At 40.5% G+C, this 27,482-nt stretch overlaps 1 protein-coding gene across 1 annotated transcript; it reads right to left on the bottom strand.

The window, feature by feature from the left end:
* Positions 1-5,032: 5,032 nt before the first annotated feature.
* On the bottom strand, positions 5,033-24,299 carry lgmn (legumain). Its single transcript, XM_088926108.1, has 14 exons — positions 24,173-24,299; positions 22,000-22,169; positions 19,439-19,536; positions 17,265-17,346; positions 16,011-16,096; positions 14,742-14,817; positions 14,404-14,466; positions 13,785-13,851; positions 12,573-12,691; positions 11,793-11,882; positions 11,031-11,240; positions 10,318-10,488; positions 7,294-7,361; positions 5,033-5,860 (listed from the first exon to the last, which is right to left on the bottom strand). The coding sequence occupies exons 2-14, from the start codon at positions 22,141-22,143 to the stop codon at positions 5,818-5,820; spliced, it is 1,317 nt and encodes a 438-aa protein (XP_088782234.1). The 5' UTR covers positions 22,144-22,169; positions 24,173-24,299; the 3' UTR covers positions 5,033-5,817.
* Between the last annotated feature and the right edge of the window lie 3,183 nt (positions 24,300-27,482).

Raw genomic sequence — 27,482 nt, 5'->3', positions numbered from 1 at the left:
CCATACTCCCACAACCCTTTGCGTAAAGAAATTGGGCTTGTTCTTTGTTCTGTCATTCTTCCCTCAGAGTTTCTATTTGTGTCCTCGTGTTTGTATGAGAACAGATCATGAACCCTGGCTGTCCTCAGTCAGGTCACTGACTTATCTAAGGGTTAACACTTGTTTTGAGATACAAGTTTAAAGCAGAATGAATAATTGCATTGAAAAGACTATTTTATTAAATCATTATTGCTTTCATCTATCCATTTTCTAACCCTTTTATCCAGCACAAGGGGCAAGGCAGGATACACCTTGGATGGGACGCCAGTCCATTACAGTGCACACACAGATACAATCACACACACACTCACATCAGGACCAATTTTCCCAGAAGGCAATTAACCCACCTTTGGGAGGAAACTGAAGTATTTAGAGGAAACCCATGCGAATGCAGGGAGAACATAGAAACTCCACGCAGATAGCATCCTGGAACTTGAACATCGAGTCCCTGTGCTGTGAGGCAGCAATTCTCACTACTGCGCACCGTGTCAGCCCTCATTATTGCCTATAGGAGAAAAAAGCCAGCAAGCATGTATGATAGGACCGTACAATCTGAGGACAAGAGCTGTACTGTGACTACATAAAAACAGGGGTACTGTTCTCTAGAATAATCGGTGACTTTATGCACCACATTAAATATAAAAAGTTTAATGCGATTTACAGCAGGTAATGAAGAACCAATCATTTCATTTTGGAATTAGGTAATTTTCAACTAATCATCAATCAACAGACAGCCCAAGGAATCACTTTCAGAATAGCTTTCAAGCAGCACACGATATAAGTATTCTTCACTCTAGCTGGACAGTTCAGTAAATCAGATCGCGTGTTCCTTCCTACTTTCCCATAAGGGTTTCTGTTCAGATTTATTCGTGTTTTACAACGTGTATTTCTCTTTAAATTATTGTCTACCACTTTTGCAGGTTTCTCCACTAGAGGGCGTTGTCTATGTCACTTTAAATTAGAATGTTTTGGAGATGACTTAAAAGCAAAAAAAAAATAACTTTAAAGCTAAAAACCTACTTTAATTTCATATTTTAGAACGAGATTCATTTTCCCTTTCTAATTTTAAAATCGAGTACATTTGCTAAGTATTTTAAGAAAATGTGGTTGCATAAAATAAATCAATTTCAATTCAATTTCAATTCAAGCTTTATTGTCCCCTAGGGGAAATTTGTTTTAATTAGCAGCCAAAGGAGAATCAGTCAGTAAACTGTCGTTTAGGATCTGACTACTGTATTTTTTTTGTTTCAAATTCTTCAACCCAAGAATTCTGTTGACGTTTTTCATAGCTAGCGACAGGGATTCTCAGAAAATTCACTCGGTAGAAGGCACTCTTGACATCCCGTACCTTTCGCAGACCCGATAGGGTCGATGCTTGGTACCGTACCGGCGATATTGTCGCCCGCGGTCCTGGGACAAATAATATCCCGTGCTATCTCGCTGGAAAACGGCTAGTGAGGTACCTGTAATAACTATCTTTGCCCTCCAGTAGACCCCAAGGTGCTGCTGTTTGTGATTGCTACGCAGGAAAACTCTTAAAAGAGAGTTGTGCGCATTTTCTCGTGTTCTCCAAGGTCATTGTGAGGTTGTGCTTTGTCCAAACACTGCGATTTAGAAACACAACCCAACCCTGCGCTTTCAAAAGATTGTGCAATTTGTCCGGAGCGCTCATGCACGTCTGGTACCTAGTTTCAGTCTTGTGCATGACCAATCTGCGTCAGGCCAGGCTATTGCGCAACTCCCTTTTGTCGTGGAATTTTATCGAAGAAGAGCCAGGAGAGGTATTCTCATTCACTCAGTAAGGTCTTTATTCATATTGCAATATGGGAAAAAGCCATCACCCGTCTGTGCAGAGAAGTGAAAGCTGATTCAAAAGTATTACAGTTCTTGGCGTTTTGTATTTTTCTCTGTGTTAAGGCTACCTATAAGAAAACATTAGCAAATCTAAATTGAGGGTACAGCAAAATGCTACATTAAATGAAGAAAGTAAGCTTTGCTGCTTGGCTGGATAATGACATTGGCTAAGCTCCTCACCAGTGAAGCCCAGGGCCATAGGGTTTGTTCTCATTCACAGAAATGTCTTTACTGGGACAACTACACTTTTGACCAATTACATAGTGCGTTTTAATTTTCACAGCTTCAGAATTAATGCTTTATTGTCAAAATCATTTGTGGCCACAGAAAGCTGTGTATTGCACTTTTATTCTTTAAGATGAATTTACTTGAACCGCAGTTCTCTGCCATTACATCTACATTAATGTTTGCGACAGAAGAAGATTCTTCAAGTCACGAAGTCTGTGGTCAGGAATCTCTTCTGACCAGCATTTATGTAGGTACACATGGTTGTAAAGGAACATACGCTTGACTTTGCCCTGTAGACTTCTTTTACAAGCCAACAGGTATCTGCAGTTTATCACATGTTCTGTTATTTGATGTGGAAGCCAGTAAAAGTCTCAAGACCTTTCTAGCTCAAAATAACAAAATATTATTTTTACAAAAGCCACTGTGCTCCTTGAGCTGTATGGAGCTGTACATTGGGTTTTGTAAAAATAACATTGTAGTTTTACTGTCCAGAATTTAAGAAATGGAAATATCCATCCATTTTCTAATGGGTTGAAGAAGAGCCAGAGCCTTTTACCACATATGGGATACATCCTGGTTGGGACCCCAGTCCATCACAAGATAGACAGACACAATCACACTCACTCACATCAGGGTCAATTTTCCCAGAAGCCAGTGAACCTACCAGTATATCTTCAGACTGCGGGAGCAAACCGGAGGACCTGGAGAAAATGTCACAAGCCGCACGCAGGCACGCAGACACCGTCGCATTCCCCAGAGCACCCGATCACTCACGAATTAACTTCACTCCCTTTGTCTATTTAAACTCCCACTCTGCGGCTTGTCCTCACTCGCTGTTGAGGTTTCCTCAGCCAGAGCTACGCATCCAGTTTGCAATTTAGTCCGACCTGTTTTTTTCCTGTGACCCTTTGGATTTCTGACCCTTTGCTCCTGATCTCCGACCTCGCTCTCGCCTGATGATTTGGATTATGGTCGCCTTTGGAATTCAGTTGTTTTCTCTCTCTCTGACTCCGCACAGGGTCTATTTCCCTTGGAAAACCCACGTGAACATGGGGGGAACATACAAACTCCATGCAGATAGCACCCTAAATAGAAATATTGTATCACCTTCTTTTCTAAAACTTCATAATGACTTCATTTTGTCTTACTGTATTAATGGATTTTTGTCTTACTTTATAAATGGATTTTCCTCTGTTGCATGTTGTACTTTGATTCCCTGAGAACACAATTCTTTTCCACATTTCCCTTAATGGCACAAAATACTGCACACTGTAGAAAAAAACACACCAAATACAAGCGACATCACTGACTTGTGGCCTTTAAAAAACATCTTTCATGTGTAATACACCATAATCACATGTGATCATGCATGTGATCTGAGCTCAAAGGCTGTGCTGAGTTAATGAACCTTGGGTTCTTGAAATGAAAATCAAACCCTTCTCTTTTACTTTGTGATCTGCTTTCTCCTCAAAGCAATGATGAGGACATTTTTTTTTATTCTGGAAAGGCAATATGGAATCTGGTTGATATCACTCGTCTATGGTTATTTCACTACCTCTCATTCTTTAGATTTGTCAGTATTCCTTGTGCCTGCTGTCACAGGTCTCAGTTCACTGTAGTGCACCCAATCAGTGATTAAATTGAATTAATGATCCTTCAGCTCTTTGACATTTTGAGATTTGAAGTTATCAGTACAATTTGTGTAAGGGGCTCAAAATGATCAATTTTCCATGAACTGAAAATAATTCAAGTTCTAATAAAAGACCTCTTGTCTGGCTCATTCTTCAGGAACTAGAATGCAGGCTGGTGATGAACAGACTGAACACTGATGGCTCCAATCTCACCAAGACTGTACCACCTGGTACAGGAACTCACCTAGGGGTTGTGGGACATTGGTCAGAAGCCCCCCAATGAGATTTCAGCATGACTGGGAAGACCTGTTCCTGCCCCACCCCCCAGTCTGAACCACCTCTCCCCACTGATGTGGGATCACAGTCTGAAAAGAAGCACATCAAATGTGGTGGTACGTTTGAGAGAAAGTGTGGGCACTTTCTTCATTTTTATTGTTCCGATGCAAGAGTCATGCTGGCCAGCCAATGCAGCTCCTTTAAAGTCACGCGAGTTTGTTTTCAAATACATAATATTTTTTTTTATTTGAAAATAAGAAGGTAAACTGAAAAAAATAAAGGCTCAGGCCAATTTCAAAACCTCCCCTGAGTTTTCTTGTATAAGTACAGTATATAACTGTTTGGGTTGGAGCAGTGGCTCTTTGGCTAAGGATCTGCAACTGTGGCTAGAAGGTTGCCGGTTCAAATCCCAGGGCCGGCAGGGGAATCTTACTCCATTGGGCCCCTGAGCAAGGCCCTTAACCCCAGCTGCTCCAGGGGTGCTGTACAATGGCAGCGCCCCTGTCTGTGTGTTTCATGGAGACCAAGCTGGGGTATGCGAAAAGACAAATTCCTAATGCAAGAAATTGTATAGGGTTAACAAAAGTGATGTTATAACATGAGCTTCAGTTCAACTGAGTGATGGACACCACTTCTGAAGGGGGAGAAAGAAGGAACTGGAGATTGAGTCAGCAGGTGTGGGAAGACACACTCTAAGACCAGTCATGATTCTACGTGTTTATGGCCGAGTCTCTTCCCTCTCGTGTGGTTTTCTTTTGTATTTTGCTCAGAAGGAAAACAGATGTTTGTCAAAAACAGATCACTTCCTCTTTCAAGCTGCTGCTCCGGTCCATTAGTCACAATGAATCTCTTTCCTTCCAAACCCTTGCAATTTACCATCTCCTCACCTGTTCTCTATTGCCTTTGCACAATGAGAATATATATTTTTAAAAACCCACTGGGCAGCTCCTCACTCCCAAGTAAACTGCAGTTGCAGGGAAGAGGTACAATAACAAAAAGCATCCTTTTTTTTGGTTTCACTTTTTCTTTATTGATTATCAACAACCGGCTGATCTTTCACAGAATGTGTTCCATTTTGTCTTTTGAAATAATGCCTTTAAGCATCAGAAGGTCTGTGTAATTGCACTTTAAACTGTAATTCTTGACATGCATTCCCACCAACTCTACTGTCAGTTCATATGCAGACTGTAAGGATTTGTGAAGCAGTGCTGGCCTGAACCTAGTATCAACTGCTGTAAACTTTAGGGATTCTAAAGCCAGTAGGGCTATTTGTTCTCATGTAGTTTTAGTTAACAGCAAAAGACACTTGTCCTAGATATAAGGAAATCAGTGCATTTTTCTTTAATAATTTTACTCTATGTCACATTACTATAATAGTGTCAAATAATCTCTGACAAGAGTCATCCACACTCAGTCCCAGAGCACACACTTTGTATCCCTGGAGGACACATTCCCAAATGGAAATTCTACAGCACAACACTGCACTTGCTGTAGACTCCATTATTTTGAATCCCCCTGGGAGGCATTTCCTCTCCCTTTTCAGGTTATGTATGACTCCACTTACAACAATGAAATTATTTTGGTTTAAATCAACAAGATACAACATGTTTGGTACTGTAAAGAAACATTTTTTTGTTTTCTTGTAAAGTAGTGCAAATTTATCATTTGAATTAAAAAAGATGAAATATATTTAACATACACGTTGTTATGAGTAAAACAAAACAGCTAATGTCTTGGGACAGTTGCTCAGTGCAGTCTTCCCTGCAGGTCTTCACTGTTCAGACTTGAACTACAGTCTGAAGAAGCACACCTCATCCATGGCCATCTGAATCCTGAAAGGCAACCATACACACGTGATCAGAGGCAAACAAGTAATATTACACACATGCAGTATTGAAGGCATGTTCCACATATTGAAAGATGATCTTGTTTTTCTTTGCTTTGAATCAATTTAGAATAGACACACCCTGTGGATGCTTGGCATCTGGGAAATAAATGAGGTTGGATCACAATCTCAGCTCTTTCAGACCAGCATGACAAGGGGTATAATGACAAGAAAAAAAAGGCTGCTGCTGAAAGTGGTCTTATTAGATCAGTAGGTGGCGCTCTTCACTCTGGACCAGAATTTCCAGAACAACAATGCCTCAGTTTGGCGACAGAGGACACTGTGCTGCACAACGCGCTGTCCTTCAGATGATATATGATATAAATGAGCTGGTGTCCTGGCTCAATTCTCCTCTGGACTGGACAGTCTGGCACCCCTAAAGTACCCCTCAATTCACTTAATACAACACTTTCTCACTCCTCCTCCTGATCTGTGTGCAGAGAGGTTCACTTCTGTAGGGGAGGACTTGGGACTAATCTTGTGTGTAATCTATATGAGCTTCCTAGGGAGGAAAAATGCCTTACTAAAATGCAAGGAATTATTATTTGCCCCAAAAACGTACTCTGTGAGAACTACATGCCTTTTGCAAACATGCAGCGGAGTTAGTATGGATTGGAGGAGTGATGTGGCTCTTATGGAAAACTGCTAACTTTTATGAAAAAACAGTTGCCTTGGCAAATTCTGCAAGGGCAGCTAAGGGTCATTCGGCCCAAATCGGGGCAGCTGAAGGTCATTCGGCCCAAATCTCCCTGTTGATTATCCTGTGCCACTGCACGGGGAAGCCCACTTGGGAGTTTGTTCCTGATACGAGTCAGGTAGTCCCCACATGACACCTGACTAACTTCAGGGGGCTCAGTCTGTTCCCCACGTGTCAGCCCCAAGGGAACAGCTGTTTACCTCTCTACAAGTGGATAGCAAGGCCAGCATATCCCGGCACGTTTCAAATTAACGCACGTTGGTAATGTTCTGTGTGCCAAGGGTTCTATTATACTAAAGGACATTCTCTTCTGTTTGTCATCACAGGCCCGAAGCCATGTTTAGAAATACTGTATGACAATGCAAAACTAGCGACCCGGTTACAGCGACACCAAACCACTGAAAGCTCCTGTGCCAGTGGACTGCTCCAAGACCAATGGGCATAAGTTGTTTGGCTCTTATCTGGGCCGTGCTGATCAGGAGCTTGGAGACGTGACCGAAATGATGGTTCTGATTGGGGTCCAGTTCCCTATGCTGGCAAAGACTGCAGTATAACCCTTCTAGTGTAAAATAACTGAGTCTTCACAACGTGTCTGCACACTCTTTGGGTTTTCAGCCTCTATGTTCATTATATTTTAGCCTTCAAAGGATCATGAAACAAACCACAGCCAGATAGGACCATACCTGTCCACTGCAAATCCTTCTTCACACAGGTTCACAAGAACATAGAGATGTCTGAGGGCGTACTCATACTGAAACAGAAAAGAAACCAGAGCAGGTGGGTATTTTAGTTTTGAAAAACTCCCGCATGTTTGTGTGGTTAATCCTAAATGACACATGAAGATGATCTAGGATTTCCCCTTTCTTCTGACTGGCTTCCCCTCACTTGCAGATTACCAGTAAGGAGGCTAGGAGAAACAAGGGTGGATTTACAAACAGCAGTTGCTTTTTACATCTCTCCCTTCTTATAATGCAACTTGCATGTTATAATGATGCTATTTTTTTCACCTAACACTTTTGCACAAGTTAGTCTATACTACTCTACTTAACGCCACCCCTATCCTATCACTGATTTCAGGACCTGTCCAACACACACCAGTGTAAGGAGGCCTGTAAATGATGTATGCAACAGGGAGAGCCTCCAACAAACCAGCTGTACACAGAATTATACTTTAAGAAACAAGACTGCTATTGGCGTCTCGAGGCTGAAAGTGACTTTTTTGCAGGTCTTGGTTAATTTATTGCCAGCCGAGTCATGCTTGATCAACAAATATTCCTTCCGTTTCAATTACTGAGTCCGAGCTGGGGCACTACAGGAAGTTATTCCTCACCTTATTCATCACCTGTCTATGCTAATCAGAAATTTGGAAACTGGTTTGGTAATGTGATCATTTCCCCCATTTGTTGATACACTGTGCTGATCTTCATCATGATCCAGCGAGAGGTACTCCTACAGGTCACTGGTCACATGGCAAAGTGGAAATGAAACAGAAAGCACAGACTGAAATAGTCATTTTTGAATGGTGAGGGGATTTAACCATTTAACCCTTTCTTCCTGAAAAACTCAATTTGTTTGTTGACACAGCATCAACAGCTACGTGTGCAGCGCGGCTCTTCTGCTCAATGAACTTCATAGTGCAGCTCCTTTCACACATCAATATCGAGGTGCTGCATTAGACAATAAATGTGACGAATGGCAGTCTTTTTCATTTGCATTTCATTTTCAGACATGAAACAGGGAATGGCTAAAAACATCTCAAATTACTTTTAATCCAACTATGTGCTCTTAGTGTTGGCTGTGGAAATGATGTAGTTTAGGGTAAGAAACGGTTCATCTATTTATGTACGCTATCTATTTTTAAGTGCTCTGTCAAAACTAAAATTACCCTATTCTGGATTCTTTCATTTCTGCTTTTTTAAAAAGAACTTCTTTCAATGAAGTACAATATAATTCTACTCTAATACCTGCTTTATCTTTCATTTAACTGATTATATGGATTAATTAAATTACTATAAAATGTCTCATTATTTGAAACATTATCCAGTCATCAATATATTGATTAGTTCAGGTGGGTAGCTGCGTCAGCATGCGTAGGCTGCAAAGGAACAAGTAATAGGTTTATTCTATGCTGAAAAAAAGAAGAAATAAAACATGTTTTGGCCGTGGAGCCTTCTTCAGGTGTGATCAATACTAATCAATATATTGATTAGTTAACTATAAATTAGATCAATATCAATGAAATGGCATTATCGGAAGTGGTCTACAACCAACACAGAATTGTTATAGCCAAATTCAACACATTACAGCTTAACCTGCTTTACATAGAGACTGCTTCTGAAATAAGATGTGTTCTTATCTCAGTAATTACCTATAATTTGTGTGGCTCTTCTGACTTGTGCTGGGACTCTTCCACTTTTACAGAATTTTAGGTCAGTTTAACACTTCTACATTGTGTGCCTCATGTCTCCCCTCTTTTACACCACTGTTTTTGTCAACTTAGAAGTAAACATTTCCTGACTTTATATGTACAAAGGACATCAACTTGATCATAAAACAGTCCAGAGTATAAAAAACAGTAAACGTCTAGTAAAATCATTGCAAAATAGCTTTGTATTAGATACACATTATTATAGATATATTATTGTAAAATGTTATTACTGTTCCAGATGTTCATGTAAGTTTTACACTTTTTCCACGTCTAGACTTTGTCTTCTGAATGCAAAGCGGCCTAACAAAGAGGTTCAGTGAAATGTCAAGATGCGAGCACACTGCATTACTAGAAAGTAAAAATAAGCAGTATATTACAGTACATTATATACAGTATTAAATGTCCTTATTTATCATACAGTATTTACTGTTCTTAATGTGATGGTATGTAGTATTATACTGTACATAAAAGTAACAAAAAAGTATTTTGTCGTTGCTTTCATCTTAGTATATATGCTATACACTATATGTTTAAATTATTTAAGTTAAGTTTAATGTGAATGTTCTGTTTACTCTCAGAAAATGTGGATCTACTGTACACTACTACTGTCATGACCTGGTCCCTATAACACGCCTATTCATACAGAAAAATATGTCCTCTAGTAAATATTAACGTCCTCCAGGTCCCCATCGTAGGAAATAATCCCCTACTTAATGTCTCTGTTTTCCAATCCCCATTAAGGAGGTTAAATTGGAATCCCCTGTAGTAAACTAAGAGAAAGGCACCCCTGGTAGAAAGCCAACTGTCATCTTGCAAGCAAATATTAATAGAATACAGAGCAGTAATAGGTGCATTATTCATTTTAAAATGTGCCAACAGATACACTACTGAATTATTTTTTATATACTCCAGTTTGAATTCATCTATTTCCTTTTCTATGACTATAAAATAATAATAATAAAATAATAATAATAATAATAATAATAATACCTTAAACTTATAGTGCTTTTCTGGACACTCCACTCAAAGCGCTTTACAGGTAATGGGGACCCTTGCGTAGCACCCGCCTGGATGATGCGACGATAGCTATAGTGCGCCAGTACGCTCACCACACATCAGTTATCATTGGTGAGGAGAACAGAGTGATGCAGCCTATTCATAGATGGGGATTATTAGGAGGCCATGATCAGTAAAGGCCAGGGGGAAACATCTCATCTCCAGGAAAGGGGACAGTACCACTGCCTCAGGCTCGACGACGGCAGAATCGGAGAGAGCCTACCTTCGGGGTGTGCCAGTTGAAGCAGTTGTGCTTGAAGTGCTCTGCTGCCGTCTTGTAGCACTGGTGCTGAGTGAGGTCCTGCCTGTCGCTCAGTATCTGCTCGGTTCTGTCTCTGGAGTTGGTGACGGTCTGCACCACTCTCTTCATCGTCTCCCGCAGCAGCTCCCTGACCTGGGAGGAGAGACACGCATCTGACTCTCTGTGCTCTCGGCAAACACAACATTTTATTGCACTTGGAAACGACAAACTGATCTCTGAAGAGCATACGAGTCCGCAGATTATGTTGTTACCCGATCATGCTGAACAAATAAGGATTGTGTTGCTCACTTCCAAGTTGTTATAAAATAAAAAAGCTAAAAATACACATTGGAAGAATCTGGACAACCACACTGCTCCTTGGAAGAGGGAGTTATCCTGTCATAATAAAAACCTATGCAGAATATACAGATCATTCTATGCTAGAAAAGCAGGTCCTGAAAATTTCAGTTTGGCAGTGTGGAAGCTCTTCTGATGTGTTAAATAAAAGGTGGCTTATGTGACCAGCTCAAACCGACGTCACTTGAGTGCAATCGACAGCAAGGCCAATCGAGGGTGAAATTATTACCTGTTGGATTTGGTGTGAGAGAGGTCTTGCTCCCGATGCTCAGTATGTCCCTGTTCTCAGCATGTTCTGCAGCATGACCCGAGTGGTGTGTGTGGCTCAGTGCTTTTACCTTCAGATGGGTGTTGATCTCCTCCAGGTAGGCCTTGGCCTTGGTGATATCGTTGGTGGCCATGAGCTTCCTCTTGAGGATGGCGAGGGGCACGTCTGGGCTGGGGATCAGGTCGGGGTCCTCAATGGGAGGGAGGGTGACGGGGGCACTAGGCTGGGCATTGGCTGTGGGGTTCCCCTGGAACTGTATCACCTTCATCTGGGCTAGTGTCTGAGACCGCAAAACAGAGGAGAAGCTTTTTACAACAGCTTGCTTCAGCTTCTCTCAGATCTTAACACAACCTGGCTGTTGACACTCATTCCCTGTAATAAACAACCTTTTATCCTGTTTACCAATTAAGCAAAAACTTATTTTCATTAAGTGTTTTATTTACGTCTTTCAGGCTTTAAAATGAATGAAATCCTTTGACTCTGGAAATGCTCATCTCTTTTTGAAGAGCTTCATCTCAGTTATACAAAAAAAAAAGACAATCTACTGTACACGAAAGAATTAAAAACTCGTGGACTTAATTTCCAGTTCATCATTAACAAGACAAGATCAGCATTTTTGCTTTCCTCCAGAAGATGACTACAAGTGAAACATTAACTACAACTGGCTGTTAGCTTGGTTAATCAATACTAATTATCAGAACACAAATTAATGGGAATAAGTATAAAACAAATTTAAGGAAAACTTTTGCAGGGAACAACTGCAGAAACATGCAACACAAGACTCCTGAGAGGCTTTCCAGATGTCATATCGGCAGAACAGAGTTTCACTTGCCTTGTTTCCGTACTGCATCACGTGACTGGTGTTGGTGTGGCTCTTCACAATCTTGAACTGTTTCAGGAGTGTTTCTTTCTTCAGGTCTTCCTGCGAGCAAAAGAGAATTACGCAGACAATTACTGGAAAGATTCCACACGGCATACCCAGCCATGAGTTTACATGGAGTCATTTATCCGAGTATTTTGCATCTGGAACCCTATCCCTTTTATTATGCAAACAGTAGATTGGTGGTTACTTTTTAAACCCAACTGTTATTTGTAATAAGAATTTCTTGCATTTTTCATCACTACATCCTTCACCCAGCACTGAAGTGCAGCTCTCATCTGGTCACATCATCTGCCCAGGCAGATTACTTAAACTGCTTCTTCAATTGATTAAGGGGAAGATTTAGAGAGACCAGATTGTGCATCATTAAGCCAAGACACCAAGGATAACACTCCTATTCTTAATTAACATGGGATCTCTCATGGTAGTCCGGACCTCGGTTTTCTTACAGCACCCTGTCTCCTGCTCACCGTTCTGAGACAAGGGCTTGGAATTCTAGTCCTGATTGAGGCGCCACCTACTGGTCCACCAACACCACCTACACCCACAACAGCAGCCTGGTTTTCCTCAGAAGTCTACCGTCCCAGGACTGATTGGCCCTGCCTGGCTTAGCTCTTGAGTTCAGACTGCAAGGCTGTCATGAGGATAGCCAAGAGGTGCCGAGATACGGCAGACACAGGCACCACTGCAAAACATATTAAAGTTAAAAACGGAAAAGCGGAGGCTACTCACGACATCGGAGTCCTCCATCCAGTTGACGCTGTACCAGTCTCCCAGGTAAGTGTCTCGTTTCTCGTCGTAGTAGCAGGCATAGGAGGACTCGTGGGGGTTTGCAGCCGTAGTGGCGTACACTGTAGAGGACCACACAAGGTTAAACACCTGACCTGGGAAAAACCCCCCAACATCCACATGCCAAAAGCCGGCTTGACATGTGGCCTGCTTCATCCACAGCCACACATTGTTAACCCACAAATGGGAAAGGACACTTGCTCTGCAACTTAAACAAGCTGAAATATGGGTTAGAAGTCCTCATTATCACTATCAGAAGACGTAAGAGCAAGCATGACCTTGTACATATCCACCCGGCCTGCACAGTGCTATTACAGTGAGTACACAGGGCCTATATTAGGGCTGTACAATTTACTGTATGACTGCACAAATACCTGAAATTGCTGAATACCTATCTGTTCCAGGAGAAAAATGACTTAGTTTTACAAATGTACATTTTCTCTTTTTCAATTAATGTGCAAGAAATATTGATACTAGTAGTGACTGCAAATCTCATTTAATGAGGTATACTGTATAGCCAAGCCTCTTGACCTTAGAATTGAGGGCAAATGCCTCAAATATAACATTTTATTTGTTCAAATTCAACAAATTGAAAGACAGGAGCCTCCAAGCAAAAACCTGAAGAAGAACCTTGATCTCATCATAAAACCTCAGCTAGTCACAATTTTACTTTAACTGCAAGTCAGCCGTCACAAGCAGACCTTGTGATGTGACACACTTGAGCCTGACCTGGCATCCTGCTGACTGCACAGAAATGACAATTGAAGAAGGGAAGCACACTTTGCATGGAACTGTGAGCTCAACTTTAACTGGAGATCATGTGCCTCTCTTAAACTGATACAACAGCATTCAGTATCTTCAGAAGTAATTTACATAAAATAGTGCATGTAAAACAAGAGTTGATGTTCAAGACGGGTGTCTCAGCTCTTGGTCCTAGAGAATCCCAATTCTTTAAAGAACACAGTTTAACTGTGATTTCCTAATTTAGAGATCATCTTGATCAAATAACCAATTTAGCTCTAACCCATAACCAGAGCTATGTTGAAGTATGTTTGAAGTGTAGACTCAGAGGTTTAGATTGTGTAAATTAAGCTGTTGATCATAACAGCCCTGTATTGTTCTTTGTGTCTCGACAGTCCAGAAGTGATCACTCACCATCAATATCAACAGCCAGGTGGTTCATCATGGACCCTGACTCACAGGCTTCAATGTAAAACACCATCTGTGGACACCACACACAGCACTAAAACCTCTGATCCTTGCTCGTTTTCACAAGGTCTGGGGGATTCAGCAATTATTTTCCCTTTGCTCTCAAGGTAAGCTTTAGGACATGTCAATAGCAAACATGATTGTGGTACATATGGAAACCCAGAGCTGTTCTGTCTGGCCTCCTCTCAAATACGATACTTGTCCAAGATTGCAAATGGACATTATCTGACTATCTTCAGAGCTGATGGAGGCTATCTAATGTTTAGGCTCATGCCCCAAGGACTTTCCAAATGTAAAAATACAGATTAGTTATTTATTAACTTTAAAACACTGGGCCAAAGCTTTGTCGAAACTAGCAAAAACAGTTGTGAAAACTATTCAAACTTCAGGAAATGATGTGATTTTTTACACATGTTGTCTTTTTTAGGAATGAACTGGAATTTGTCATAGAAATTCACGAGATAATAGCATGAACAACTACCAAGCAGTGGGTTTATGAGTATAGCAGACACACCACTATGTTTTAATGGATAGTGTCCCCTTTTGTTAAAAAAAAATAAATTACCTTTTTGTATTTTTTATTTTCATGCATGTAATCGATAGCATCTTTAAGGTCTTTCACATGCAGCTGAAAAACAGAACATAAGTTTTTTTAGAATACAATTTAAATGAGTGCATCACGCTATTGTATAACAGAGTTATACCTAACCAAGAGTCACAAGACCAGATGAGAAAAACAATGTTCCTGGGTGGGGCTATATTCTGTTGACTATGACTGTTTTCCACACTTCCTCCCAGGAATCATCATCACAAGAACAAAGGTCTACTGAATCACTGGTAGCAGTATGATTCTGTGCATTAAGGCATTAATCCTTCCTGAGAAATTAGAAAAAAACTGCTTACATCATCGTTTGGAAATGCCAGGAGCCCAGGGGCACCGTGATCCGTGAAATAAACAAACACATGATCTTTGGGACCACTGCCAAGGAGAAGCAGATAAAAAGAAAGAATTTTCAAAAACCATTGGTCTGACTCCACAGGTGAACACAATGACTAAGAAGAGAAAAAGCATCAATGCCCTCTGCAGGAACTTCCTCAATAGAGCCTGGTGGTTTTTCAGCAAAACAAGGAAGCTGGCAGAGGTAAATGCACAACGGACGGAAAAACACTTGAGCTGAGGAGCCATTTCTTGGCCTGCACCCATTACATAGGCATCAGTGTGCCTTTAGTGACTCAACATTGTGAAACTCTTTAGTCATGACCCTTTATTGCAACATTAAAGGATAGTGTAATTAATGAAATATTAACTATAAAGATTTAGGGAATTAAATACTGTGATAAGCAAACAAAAGAGGAAAACCCACGACAGACATCTGAAGGAAATGCACTCATCAAGACATTCATTTAAACTACAAATGCGTGTCAAATAAATTATTTCAGTCGAGGTAAAAAAAACTCCTGGGGCCGAGAGAAAGTTTTGCATTGCAAACTATTTTCTTCCTTTTTTATATTAAGCAAACCAAAATGCTGGAATCAAAATATTTAACACTATCTTTACCCATCTATGGTTTAATGCTCTATTTAGCAAACTTTCACACTAAACAATATGTTGAATCCGCAGGGGACTGACGCAGAATTCCGGGAGTGGACAGTGGGAGAGGGAGCTGGGAAAGAGCTCTGGCACAGATATCTCAATTCTAGTTCCTGATGCTCTCTGTGTACTTCAGCATCAGAGGAGCTCCTGTCCTCTTGGAAAGGACTGAATACCCGCAGTAAGTAAATCAGGTTTAACCTGCTAATCGCACACATGCTATTTGTCCACTTTGGGGTAAGAGATACTATAGAGAACAATGAAAGCCTGTTAGATATCTTTTAAGATGACGAATAGTAAAACCACAGAAGGGTATTAAGTAATTGGAGACGCATTATACTGTAGGTACTCAAACAAGGTACTCAAAAATAAATCCCACTTAATATCCTCACACAGGGCTAGACAGACACCCTTTCAGAATCACTCTTGTCCAGAACTCCAAAGTAAAATGGAAAATAAGCTCTACTGTAAAAACAAGAATTACACAAGGCACACACGACATGATGTCACGTGCGTGCTTTTTACACAATAGTAGGAAAAAGCAGAACTGCTGAATTCCTCGTCGTTCTCTGTGTACTTGCCTCTTCAGCACTTTTCCCGACCCCACGCCCCTCAGCGCCTGCGCGTCCCCTTTCAGCACAGCCAGAAAGTTGGCAGGTGTCACATCCTACGGGACAGCACAACGGAAGAGGGTTCAGTGAGGGGAAAAAAAAAAAGGGAAACAACTGAAAGGAGCACAACTGGACGGATTGGACTGGAAAAAACAGTAGGAAAGTGGGGCAACTAACACATCCAGATCTGACCGTAAAGTGTCAAAAGCACGGTGTGGGTGAAGCCCATTTAACATGTTCAAACCTGAGGAATGTCAAAGTGAGAGATAGCGTTTTCTTATGTAATGACCCCCCCCAGCCTGGGGCTTCTTTTTAGAAATGCAGAAATGCTGGCATGAAAACAGCAGTTTATCCTTCTTCTATACTACTGCCCTTTACTTTACACTTGTCTTTGGAGGTGTTCTGCATGTCCTAAATAAGGGAAATCTCCAGTGCTTCTTGTGAGAATGAAGTGGAACGCGGTGACCACAACTCAGACAGGACGCAGCCAGAGGGGTCGCACTGGGTGGCAGCTGACACCCTTAATTAAGGCTTTGCCACCTCATTTTAGGCATCATACTGTCGTACATTTACCAACAAAAGAAATGTGTTTTTCCAGAGCGCACACGTAGCCCATACTGCAAATGATTAGCGCAGGCAAATGTTTCAGATCACTGTAGATCGTTCCCATACCGCCAAGTTGCGCAAGATTTTAGCTTGGGGATGAAAGATATTGTATAATATAATCATAACTGACATTAAATCACAGGAACGAGTCAAAGTACCTGTCCCTTTTTATTTTTTACAGTAATGGGAGAATACTTTTTTAAGGAAACAGCCTTTTATGACATAAAAAACCAACAAAGTGAAACCTTCACCAAGACTTTCTGTTATATTGAGAATTATGAGTTTTACTGAACTTTCTTTGAAAAGCTCTTTAAGACGCTTTCAAAATATGACCGAAAAAACACTGAGAAATAACAGGGTTCGAGGATCTTTCCTCTTGCAGAATGCGCTTCAGAGTCGCGACCCGGTGTGAATACAAGCTCTGCGCGAACCCGCCCTGTTTGGGCCTCAGTTCCACCTCACAGGGGTTACCAGTATAGAAGAAGAATACGACACCTTTTAACAGTACATCTTATTTTAGAAGGCAGAAAATACTATTTAAAAATGCCACCCCATATCTGTTCCTGCCACCCCCAAATAACAAACTCCTGGCTACCCCACTGAACTCAGAGGCCTCACCTCCCCGATGTAGTCCTTAACCACTCCCTTATACACATCCGTGCCGTTCGGCCGGTTGATCACAATTCCCGGAGTAGGATTCCTGAAAGATAACAGGTAATTGTTATTATCAGTCATCAGTATTGTCAAACATCATCACTGGAGTGCCACTGCTTATCTCAAATATACCACCATTTAAAAAACATGTTTTCTGTTGTCAGGAATTAAATTGCAACTTATTCTTCATCTTTTCCAGACAGATCCAAACTGCAAAAATTAAAAATCAAGCAAGGTGCCGTCACCGGATCGATACTGAGCCTGATCTGAATTAACTCGAGAAGACTTGTCTGGCTTGACAGTTCAATGACAGCAGAAATCTTGATTTCTTCATTGCTTTTTCAATGGAGTCACTGAGGAGGCTGAGGTTAGGCTTTGGTTCTCCAAGATGAGGAGTGAGCATCACATTTGCGTGTATTTCATGTGATCCACTGTTATTGTTATTTGTACTTTCTCAGATCAGAACCACATCAAAACATCAACTAAAAAATGGAGGCAATATAAACTAAGCCACTGATTTGCATAACAGAGTGGTGTCTTGAACAACTACACATGAAAACACAAAGAAAACTTTTAAAGGAAGCAAGGCAGGTTAGCTGCAAAGAAATCAACAAAACTGCCAGAGGAAATTGCCTAATAAAGATTAATATCGGTGGAAGTGATTTCTTTCAAATGCTACACAGAACTTTTAGATGATGCAATTTTCAGCGACGACAGTGACAAAATACAACTTTAACAATGGCTCATTGTGACAAAAGCAGTAAAATATGATAAAATCCCACCATAGTGAAAGACTAGTAAAAGAAACTGGCTGATACAAAGATTAAGGTTACAGGTTGACATTGTTAAGAAACTGGGCTCTTGTCCCATTTCGCAAGTGTTCAAAAACAAATGTATATGAAGATGACAGGTAATAAACCTGAAAACTTGAAATGCAATCCCTCACTATTGTGTTACAGCGTGGTGATTGATATACAGCCTATTTGCAATAAACTGAGTGTAGCTATATAAGCACTGTTGTATAATATACTTAAAGGGGAACTGCAGTCCCAATTTCTCAGACCTGTTATTAAATCTTGGCAACAAAATAAATTCATTAACGGTACAGTAAAAATGTTCAAATTCTGAATTAAGCACAAAATCGTAAAGTTTGTGAAAGTAAGTTTGTGTACGTCTCCATGTTGTTACAAACCCCTAGTCTCACCACAGGGCAGGAGCAAGAGTTCCCACGAATTGCGACATAATGCGGCCCTTCCTGCTCACTAGTCACTGTAAATATTATTTGTCGACTAAACCGTCTCTAAGTCAAGAGCAATATTTCTATTGGATTAAAAGATATGGATTCACAAGCCTGCTTCTTTACAATGTAATAAGGCCACAACACGTCACCGGAAGTTTGGTTGTCTTGTTCTGAATCACAGAATACGGCGCTGTGCACACCTGGAAATATCATCTATTTTGTGATGTAAAATGGAGGTTTTACGGAGTACATTTTTTCTTTTACTGTGGTTTGAAATGCACTGATTGATGCTGACTCTTTCTATCTCCAAAATATGGTGTTGTACTTCCCATTTAAAGACACAGTAACCTTTAATATAGGCTACTTATTGAAGACTTTTACTGCTGAGCCTTTGCATTTAAATCTTCTTAATTTCTCTAAATTAAGTTCAGTTATAGGTTTAAGTCCCTATTTCAATCTGAAACACCTATGAAGACACAACACAGAGCATCCTCACAGAATTCAGGCTTGTAACAAGAAACCGATAACATCAACATTCTTATTCAGGTCACACATTCTACAACAGTCAGAGCATCGTTTTACAGATTAAAACAGATTAAAAGTTAGACTGGAGTAAAGAATTGGAATCCTGTGACTCTTCACGTTATGCATGAAAGGATGCATCTGATATCGTCTGATTACTTTAGCATGTTCAAATGCTTGTTTAAATTGCTGAGGAAAATTTTAAAAAAGATCACTCGTGCATCTTCGCAGTAGTTTCCATTATTACCATTAATGAACATGTACAGTATTAAATGACATATAAAAGTTAGAAAAGAAAGCATGTGATACTTCAGTTCAGCACAAGGCAGAACACAATGTCCACGCTGCCTGAGTCTGTGTTGTCAGGGGCACTTACTCTTCATTCTGAGCCAGGTCATCGTACATCATGAGAATGATCTGCTCATCGGGAATGCCATTCTTATGGACGATCTGGTAGGCATGACACGCATCAGCCTGCGCAAAACAACAGCAGAATTTATTGAAAAACATGGTGGAAATGAGTGAGGCAGCAAACACTGCTTTCTCTCTTGGGGCCTGGGTTCCATTCCAGCCTGAGGGGTCTTCTGTGTGGAGTCTGCATGGTTTACAATTGCTCCTGTGGTCTCTCACAGTCCAAAAACACTTTGTCCGGGATGTATCCTGCCTCGTACCTATTGTCTGCCTGGCTGCAGTGCACTGGACTAATCCAGGACTGAAAATGGATGAATGTGGTGGAGACACAAGCACACAGGTTCAGTCCTTATATAAGGAGGACTATTGTGTAAACGATTGTCAAGATTTAAAAAGGCACCCACTGAGGCCTGGTTAGAGTAGAAATGTGATTTCAATCTCCCTGGCACAGACTGGCTGTGTAAGACACTGGTCAAGTGCGTTTAATTCTGCACTGGCTTACTGAAAAGGAATATGGCTTGAACTATTTCGGCTGTTTCATTCTAGAAATTTATTCATTCAACATTGTACAAACAGTGAAATTACTAAACAGCTGCACACTTTTCAACTTGTGAATGTACAGAGTGACTAACATACTTAGGAACTAGAACAGATGTAACGTCATATACTGTACTAGGGCATTCTTTTTCAGAATAAAGAGGCAAATTGCAAACCACAGCATGTGAGGTTTAAAGCAACCAAGAGTGGAAAGAAAATAGGTTCTTGGACCTAGACCTCTTTGTTTTGTGAACAGATGTGCTCTAGGTCTTGAATTCATAATCATTAAAAGAAAAGATTAGATTTTTGTGGGGGAAATCCCATTTTAAACCATTGTACGTCACGTGCCTTAGGAAAAGTTAGAAAGTGTTCAAAACTTTCATTCCCTCAATATTCATTCCATTACAGAATATATATTTACTTGTGGCCAAGAGTAATTTGCATGTCAAATAAACCATATAATCAAATTATAAAAAGGGAAAAATGATTGCATTGAAAAATCTCATTTTACTAAATTAACACACTTTCTGTGAAATGTCCAGGTGTCTAGACAGGGAACTACTTCACATCTTAAAATAGATTTATTGGTATTTCATAATTCCAGCTGAATTTCGAAAGGAACACCCAGCTGTAAGTTTGAGCAGAGCAAAAGGAAGTACAGTAAACAACACTAACAGTGGTGTGCTTATCACGAAAGCCACAAAGTGCAAGTCACTTCTTATAAGTACAGAATACTGCTTGCTTCACCTTGATAAGCAGTCCTTTCCTATAATGTGAGTCTCAATATGTTATGTGTTTCCCATTTTTCATTCAATGCTTTGTCCACTCTTTTGTTCTGTCAATTCTCTCAGTACTCTTTTCCAAATATTAGCAATTAAACAAAGGGTGGTAAAGGGTAACAGGTTCAAGCTGAATAAACAGCATCTTAAATTGAATAGATGTTACTAGTTTAACAGACGTTATTCATCTAAAAGTATCTTTTTTTAGTTTTCATGAATGTAGTATGTATTTTAGTAGTTCAAGTGGGTAGCTGCGTCAGCATGTGTAGGCTGCAAAGGAACAAGTAATAGGTTTATTCCATGCTGAAAAGAGAAGAAAGAAATGTTGCGTTTTCTTTCATCTCTTTTCAGCATGGAATAAACCTATTATTTGTTCCTATACATTTTAGTATTTTTGCAAAATAGATAGTACTGGCGAGACAAGCATATTTGAACCTGAAATCTATTTTTTAATTGGTTTTCATTCACTTTATTTGTAACAGAACGTACTGCGGTTCCCAAATCTGCAGGCTCATAGCTTTTAAAAGTAATTTTGCGACGCTGTCAAAACACACTTCTCAAAAATAGCTGTTCTGAAAGTAAAGGACAACATGCTTGGATGACAACCCTGTCATGTGCAGGGAAATGAAACTACAGTATATAGCACGTCAACGTAACGAAAAACATCAGTAATTGTGATTGTTTTATGTGTAGTTTCTGTGTGTCACTGTAATATGTCTGGTATAATAAATTTCTTTTTTCCCAGAGATTTAGGTGTTGATTATTATAATACTGGAAAAGAGTCAGATGGCTCATTTTTGGGGTGTAACTCCACCACTTCAACAGCTACATCCTCTCTATTTCTGTGTTAACAAATACACTCGCCAGGGTGAGTATACACACACAACACCCCTGAGAGAAAACTACACAATATGCAAGCTGCAAAAGGCTCCGGCTGTCTGGCTAACACAAATGGAACTTGAGCTAAAGGCTACCAGAGTGACGTGTGGCTAATTTCAAAACTGGAGCAGTGATCAGGGCTCTGAACCAGTAACTGTAAGGTTCTGGGGATCAAAACTCAGGTGAGACATTCCTGTTGGGCCCTTGAGCAAGGCACTTCCTAGAGACTGCTCGAGGAAAATACCCAGCTGCATGAATGGGCACAAATGAGTCCCTCTTTGGACAAAAGCGGCACTGTTATAATTGAAAAATAACACATGGATAAAAATACCTGGTGTCTGTAGTTGTACCAGCCATTGGAGCCTGCGACGATCACCACCCAGTTCTTCCCATCGTTCTCTGCCTCTTGCAGTGGAAGAGCCCACGCACCCAGGACCAGGAAAAGGCCCACCAGTGCTACAGTCTTCAGAAACATCCTGACGCTGCCTTTGTCCTGCCCCTCTGAGAAAGAAGACATGCAGACTTTTTTTTTTACTCTGACATTTCCATACTTATTAGGTAGAAATGTGAAGAAGGTTCCAGGTCTGTCTTAGTAGCGACGTTGTAAGGAGGAGTTGTTACACAACTCGCAGCCCTCTTTCCTGAAGACCTGAGGTGAATGCAGGGGTAACAGCGGCTGCTGCTGGCACAGCCTTGATCTCAATGCTACCTCCAAGACATTAAAGATTAATCTCCTGTCAGACACCTATAAGATTTCCAATCTGTGAAAAAGGTAGCATTTACCGTTCTAGCTGAAATCTCCTTGTCACAGGTTACTTCAGAGGAATTAATTAAAAAATAACTTTTCAACAACCATTTAAACCGATACAGCAATGCATTTTAAAAAAAGCAAAAGCATATTCCCCCTACTGTCTAAACAAGCAACAAATTGTACTATTTTTATTATTGTTCGAAACCACAGCATAACTCCCTTTGGCTTGGTTTTACCAATAATAAAGTATAAGAAAGAAAGATGTGATCTTTAATTCTGAAACCTACTCTCTATCTGCATATATCAGATTACTAAAGTGTATCTACTACCACTTCATTAGAAAGTGCTTTTCACTGTAAAGGTTATCCTGAAATTATTCATCACGTTAACGTCATCTAAAACAATTAATGTTCTCACACAAGTATTCGCAACTTTTTTGATAGTTTATTCCGTTTTTAAATATGAAAATAATATTGCCATTAAAAGAGCCGACTCTTCATCTAGAGGACGCTAATCGCCTGGAAACTCCTACAATACTAAAGGCAAAAACCAACGGAAATCAAGGATTGCAGGACAGGAGCGCTAAAACACAAACTGATATAAAAATAAAGTCCTATATTTTCTACACATATCTATTTACACTATATCTTTCTAGTCTAATATTTTACCACCTATCGACTAAAGCAACACAAAAGGCTGACAATTTAAATGCACGGATAATGTATATTAACAAACCTTTTGTCTGTATTTCATGGTGTTTTTTCGATTTTGTTTACCAAGTACTAGTACTACTACGATAAGATGCGGCGAAGCCCCTGCGAGCTTGACACCTGAAGAAGACTCAGCGGCCAAAACGTAGCGTTTCGTCTATTTTTTTTTTTCAGCGCGGAATTAATAACATTTACTTGTGACTTGGAACTACCATCCTAGAGCTTCCCGAAGGCTGACTGGGGACGGTCTACGGCCCTGGGAACGGGCAGAATCGCCGCAGGAGACTCTTGGCGTTCGTCAAGAGACAGATACAAAACAGTATGTACAGTACTAGTACTAGGTGTGGTGAATTTCCACGGAATTTTCTTGTCTCGACATGGAACGTGCTGTTTTCCCGTAGCTAAGCGTGCGATACACGACGACCAAGCAGTCACTCAAGTAAAATAAGATCGATATCTCCTATGTTTAGTAGGCGAAAGCCACGGCTTTCTCTCATGAAATTAACAAGAGGTTAATGATTGAACTTGGTAGGAGCAATAAAAAGGAAGCGTTTGGTCGAAAACACTTCACTGAGCTGCGCTTTGCTGCCTTAGCATTTTCCAATCTTTTGTAACTTAACAGTGAATAATGTGGTCATATTAACAGAGGTCGATAACTGCTAAAAACGCGACAGGTTTATAGATTTCGTCTAGGCAGAACATTTTTAAAGCGGCAGGTTCAAACTATAGTGTCATGTGTGACCTTCATATCCTGCACAATTGCCAGAGATCCAATAAGTATGAAACAATCCTTCTCGATTCTCAACAGCGGTAAGCTGGTTTTGTAACGGTTCGAGCTATTTTCACTGCCGACAAAGGCTAGCCTGCCAGCTGGGCGCGTGACTGGATGCACACCGGAGGCTTGTTATTGACATTCCCAAAAACGCACTGCCTGGCCATCAGGCGCCTGCACCGTTACTCTTTCCATAACCCGCACACACATACACACGGATTATTCTGATACAACACACTAGGTTTTATATCTCTGTAGTAAATTATCTTACCCTTTACCGAGTCGCTCTCAGATCAGTAGAAAACTGATAGCGGTTTGAAGAGATCTTTGTTATATACAGTATCAGAGCAGCCTGATTCAGAGGCAATATGGGGCGGACTTAATGACGGGCCAATCTATGCGCATGGGCGGGTACAGCACTGTATACAATACCTTCTCCTGCACGGTGAGGGGGAGATTGATTTATCCGTTCACATTTATTTCGAAAACTGTCATCTCATTGTGCACTTCTCCATTGCTAGTTGTCCAGATCAGAAGATTTCTCAGAAGCCCGGCCTCTTATTCTAGCGATGTCCACCTTGAAACCCTTAAAATGTTCTCACAGAAAGTACGCTTTTAACAATTTCTATGCGTTAAAGCATAAAAACTAAGAAAAGTTGCAAACGAGGGGATGCCTTCGGGCCAATCTTGCTCGATTGGTAGTTTAGAAGCTAGATCGGCCTATCATTTTGTCCGGCTGTTTCTTAAAAGAACCCTGAGTTTGGACGGCTTGTTTGGGAAGGCAGCACAGCCGTCGCTAAGGGGGCAGTGCCCCCAGAAAATAATTTTCAAAAAAAGTGGCAAAAAACGTTTTCGTTTTTTTTTCGAAATATTGAAAAATAGTTATGTAACTAACCTAACATTTCAATCTTTTTTTTTCTGTCATGACGAATGAAAAAACGTAGCTGGAGCATGCATCACATCTGAGGTTTCAGTACGGGATTTATAATGCAAAACACAAGGCGGTTTTGTAGCCAGAAATTGTTTCATCTCATTTCGTTAATCAGAAAGCTAGGCTAACTAGTCTAAATAATGGATATAAGAAAATGGTTCAAAGGGCCATCTCCAGTCACCACCAAAGGGGTGGCTACTGTAGTAGTGGGGGAAAATGGAGCAGAAGTGAGGGAAGGAGATAGGGTGTTCGACATGGACAACGGCAGAAGTGCACATGCTAATTCCAGCCATGCTTATTTTGCTGTTAAAGATGGAGCCGGTTTAACCTATAAAGGCTCCTGTCCGGTCATTTATGGACCACTGGCGCAGCCCCCTGATGACCTAGGGATTGAAAAACCCAACCAGATCGTTCTACATCGATACCCTGTCCGTCTGTTTCAGGGTTAAGAAACGCTCTTTTATATCTTATTGCCGGTACCATAATCGAGAATGGCTCGAGAATAGGGTCAAAGCCGACGCAGCATTTTGCTAACCCTGTAGGAAGTTCAACAGTGCCCGCGCAACTGACTCAACTTTTACAGGTAGGAGGTACCATGACTGGAAAGACGTGGCAGAGAGGGACAAAGGGTTTCCTAAACACTCCACTTTGAAGGAACATTTAACCTGCAAGGCCGTATGGAAGGTGCATGAAATGCGCATTAAAAATGACAAGGAAATTTCCGCTCTCCTTAACGGAGACCAGCTCAGGAAAAATCGTTACTACGTGTCCGCTTAGTCACGTGTCTCAAACCCGCACCCCCGGATTGTTCTGGCGACGGCCCTGGAAGGCAGTTCAGACACCTACCACTCTTTTTGTAAAAAAAAAGTTTCGTATTCTTCGTCCTCAATATACCCGTACAAAGGAAATCAGTTAATTTTGATTAAGTGTTATTAATCATATCAGCCGAACCCTTTATCGCGTACACAATACATTATGTTGATAAAAAAAACACGTAAGACGTAGTTTTTAATGAATATTTAGGTATGGTGGCGTTCACTGGGAGACCTTGAGACAGGACGGAATGTTTCAGAAGCGCTTCAATTAATGTGTCAATTCAGCACTATGACTTAACTGTTCAGTGTAAAAAGAACCTTGTTCTAAATGACGCATTTTCACAACGGGGATAGCAAACTGCTGAGCAGTACACGATCGCTGTACATGCACATTGTAAGCGTTCATCTCAGCAAAGGCGGTATTCTGAATTTACACATTAACGTCTTTCCATTTAAGTGCACTTCTAAAATTGTGACTAAGTGCGTTACGTTTGCAATTGGGAAAATATTGTTTGGAAATTGTTTTTAGTGTTTTGGTTAGTCCTACAATGACTCCATGAAATTCAGCTTTAGTGTTAAGACTTTCTGCACATTGGATGCCTTTCGCTTGATAAGTTCTCCCTTAAATAGACCACAATAAAAATACTTTTATTCGTCCAGATCAGAGAAGTCACTTGTTTTAAAAGCCACAATTTAACAGTACCCACTTTCACTGTAACGTCCTCTCTTCAGCTAGCATTGTTCCCCTTTTTCGTACACCTACGCACTTTAACTGCTGTCTTATAACGACTCCGTTTAATAACTTCTCTTAGTTCTTATCGTTTGGAAAACGGTTCTCCATTTCGGCCTGACCACTTCGGACGGCATTGGCATTTCCTCTCACGTGCTGCATCCCTCGTGACAGTAACGTGACATTCCCCACCACACCTGAACAACAGCACACGACCGCGAAAACGTCCACGAAGCAAAACGTTCCGTTTTGAGTGGTTACTTAATGCATAATACCCGCCACTACACAAGTTACAATACTCCCTACTCAGATGGACAGGCTCCACAGCCGAAACGTTGCGTCTGTTTTCTTTCCCTTTTTAGCCTGGAATAAAATGTATCTGTTCCTATGTGCCCTACTTTACGCATGCTGACGCAGCTACTTGAAAGTCTTCCTACTAAAATGTACTCCCTACAAACGAACTACTGGAGTAAGACAATGCTGGCAAATTGCCACTAAGACACTGCAAGCAACATGAACTGTAGGAGCAGATCACGTTTTCAACCGTCACTTGCTCTGTCCATGTAGTTAAACTGTACTGGATTTTTCCTTTGTTACTTTCCTATTTGAGCAAGATAAATATTGCAATTAACGCATCGTTGAGGGATTCTGATTTGTAAAAAGTTGCAGTTAAAATATTAAATAGTAACTTGGAGACTAAGTTTACTGTATACTATGTATCACACTTTCCAACGGATAGCGTTAAATATAGTATCTGGGAACAAAGCTTTTCAATGTAAAATACGAAAAAGTTTAATATGGGTCATCCCAGATAACGTGTCTCGACTAGTTGAATACGTTTTCACTAGTTGTCTTTGTTTTATTTTTTAAATACTTTTGTCCTCATGATAAATGAAATTGCCTGGTTGTTTGCCTTGGACGTCTTGAATAAGGCATTCCTTTCTGTTTTATGACGGCTTATATTTATAACGTAATTAAAATAAAAATAAAGACCTTGACATAACCGGAGCATTCATTTTCTAGAATTTAGTCAATTTAAGAATAACTTTTGTTTTAGTACTATGTGTGTAAATTTTAACATTATTTTGAGCCTCCCATCCCTAAT

Source organism: Atractosteus spatula, chromosome 9 (genome assembly GCF_055471065.1).
Source record: "Atractosteus spatula isolate fAtrSpa1 chromosome 9, fAtrSpa1.hap1, whole genome shotgun sequence".
NCBI lineage: Eukaryota > Metazoa > Chordata > Actinopteri > Semionotiformes > Lepisosteidae > Atractosteus > Atractosteus spatula.
This window is presented reverse-complemented; position numbering and strand designations above follow the sequence as displayed.

What these genes read in the sequence shown, in the direction of transcription:
- lgmn (XM_088926108.1), bottom strand. Translation starts at nt 22,143, where the DNA reads ATGTTTCTGAAGACTGTAGCACTGGTGGGCCTTTTCCTGGTCCTGGGT. An exon ending in TGATGCAGTACGGAAACAAG is followed by an intron (nt 11,241 to 11,792) that starts GCAAGTGAAACT and finishes TTGCGGTCTCAG; the next exon opens with ACACTAGCCCAGATGAAGGT. An exon ending in GAAGGATTTGCAGTGGACAG is followed by an intron (nt 5,861 to 7,293) that starts GTATGGTCCTAT and finishes GTTGCCTTTCAG; the next exon opens with GATTCAGATGGCCATGGATG.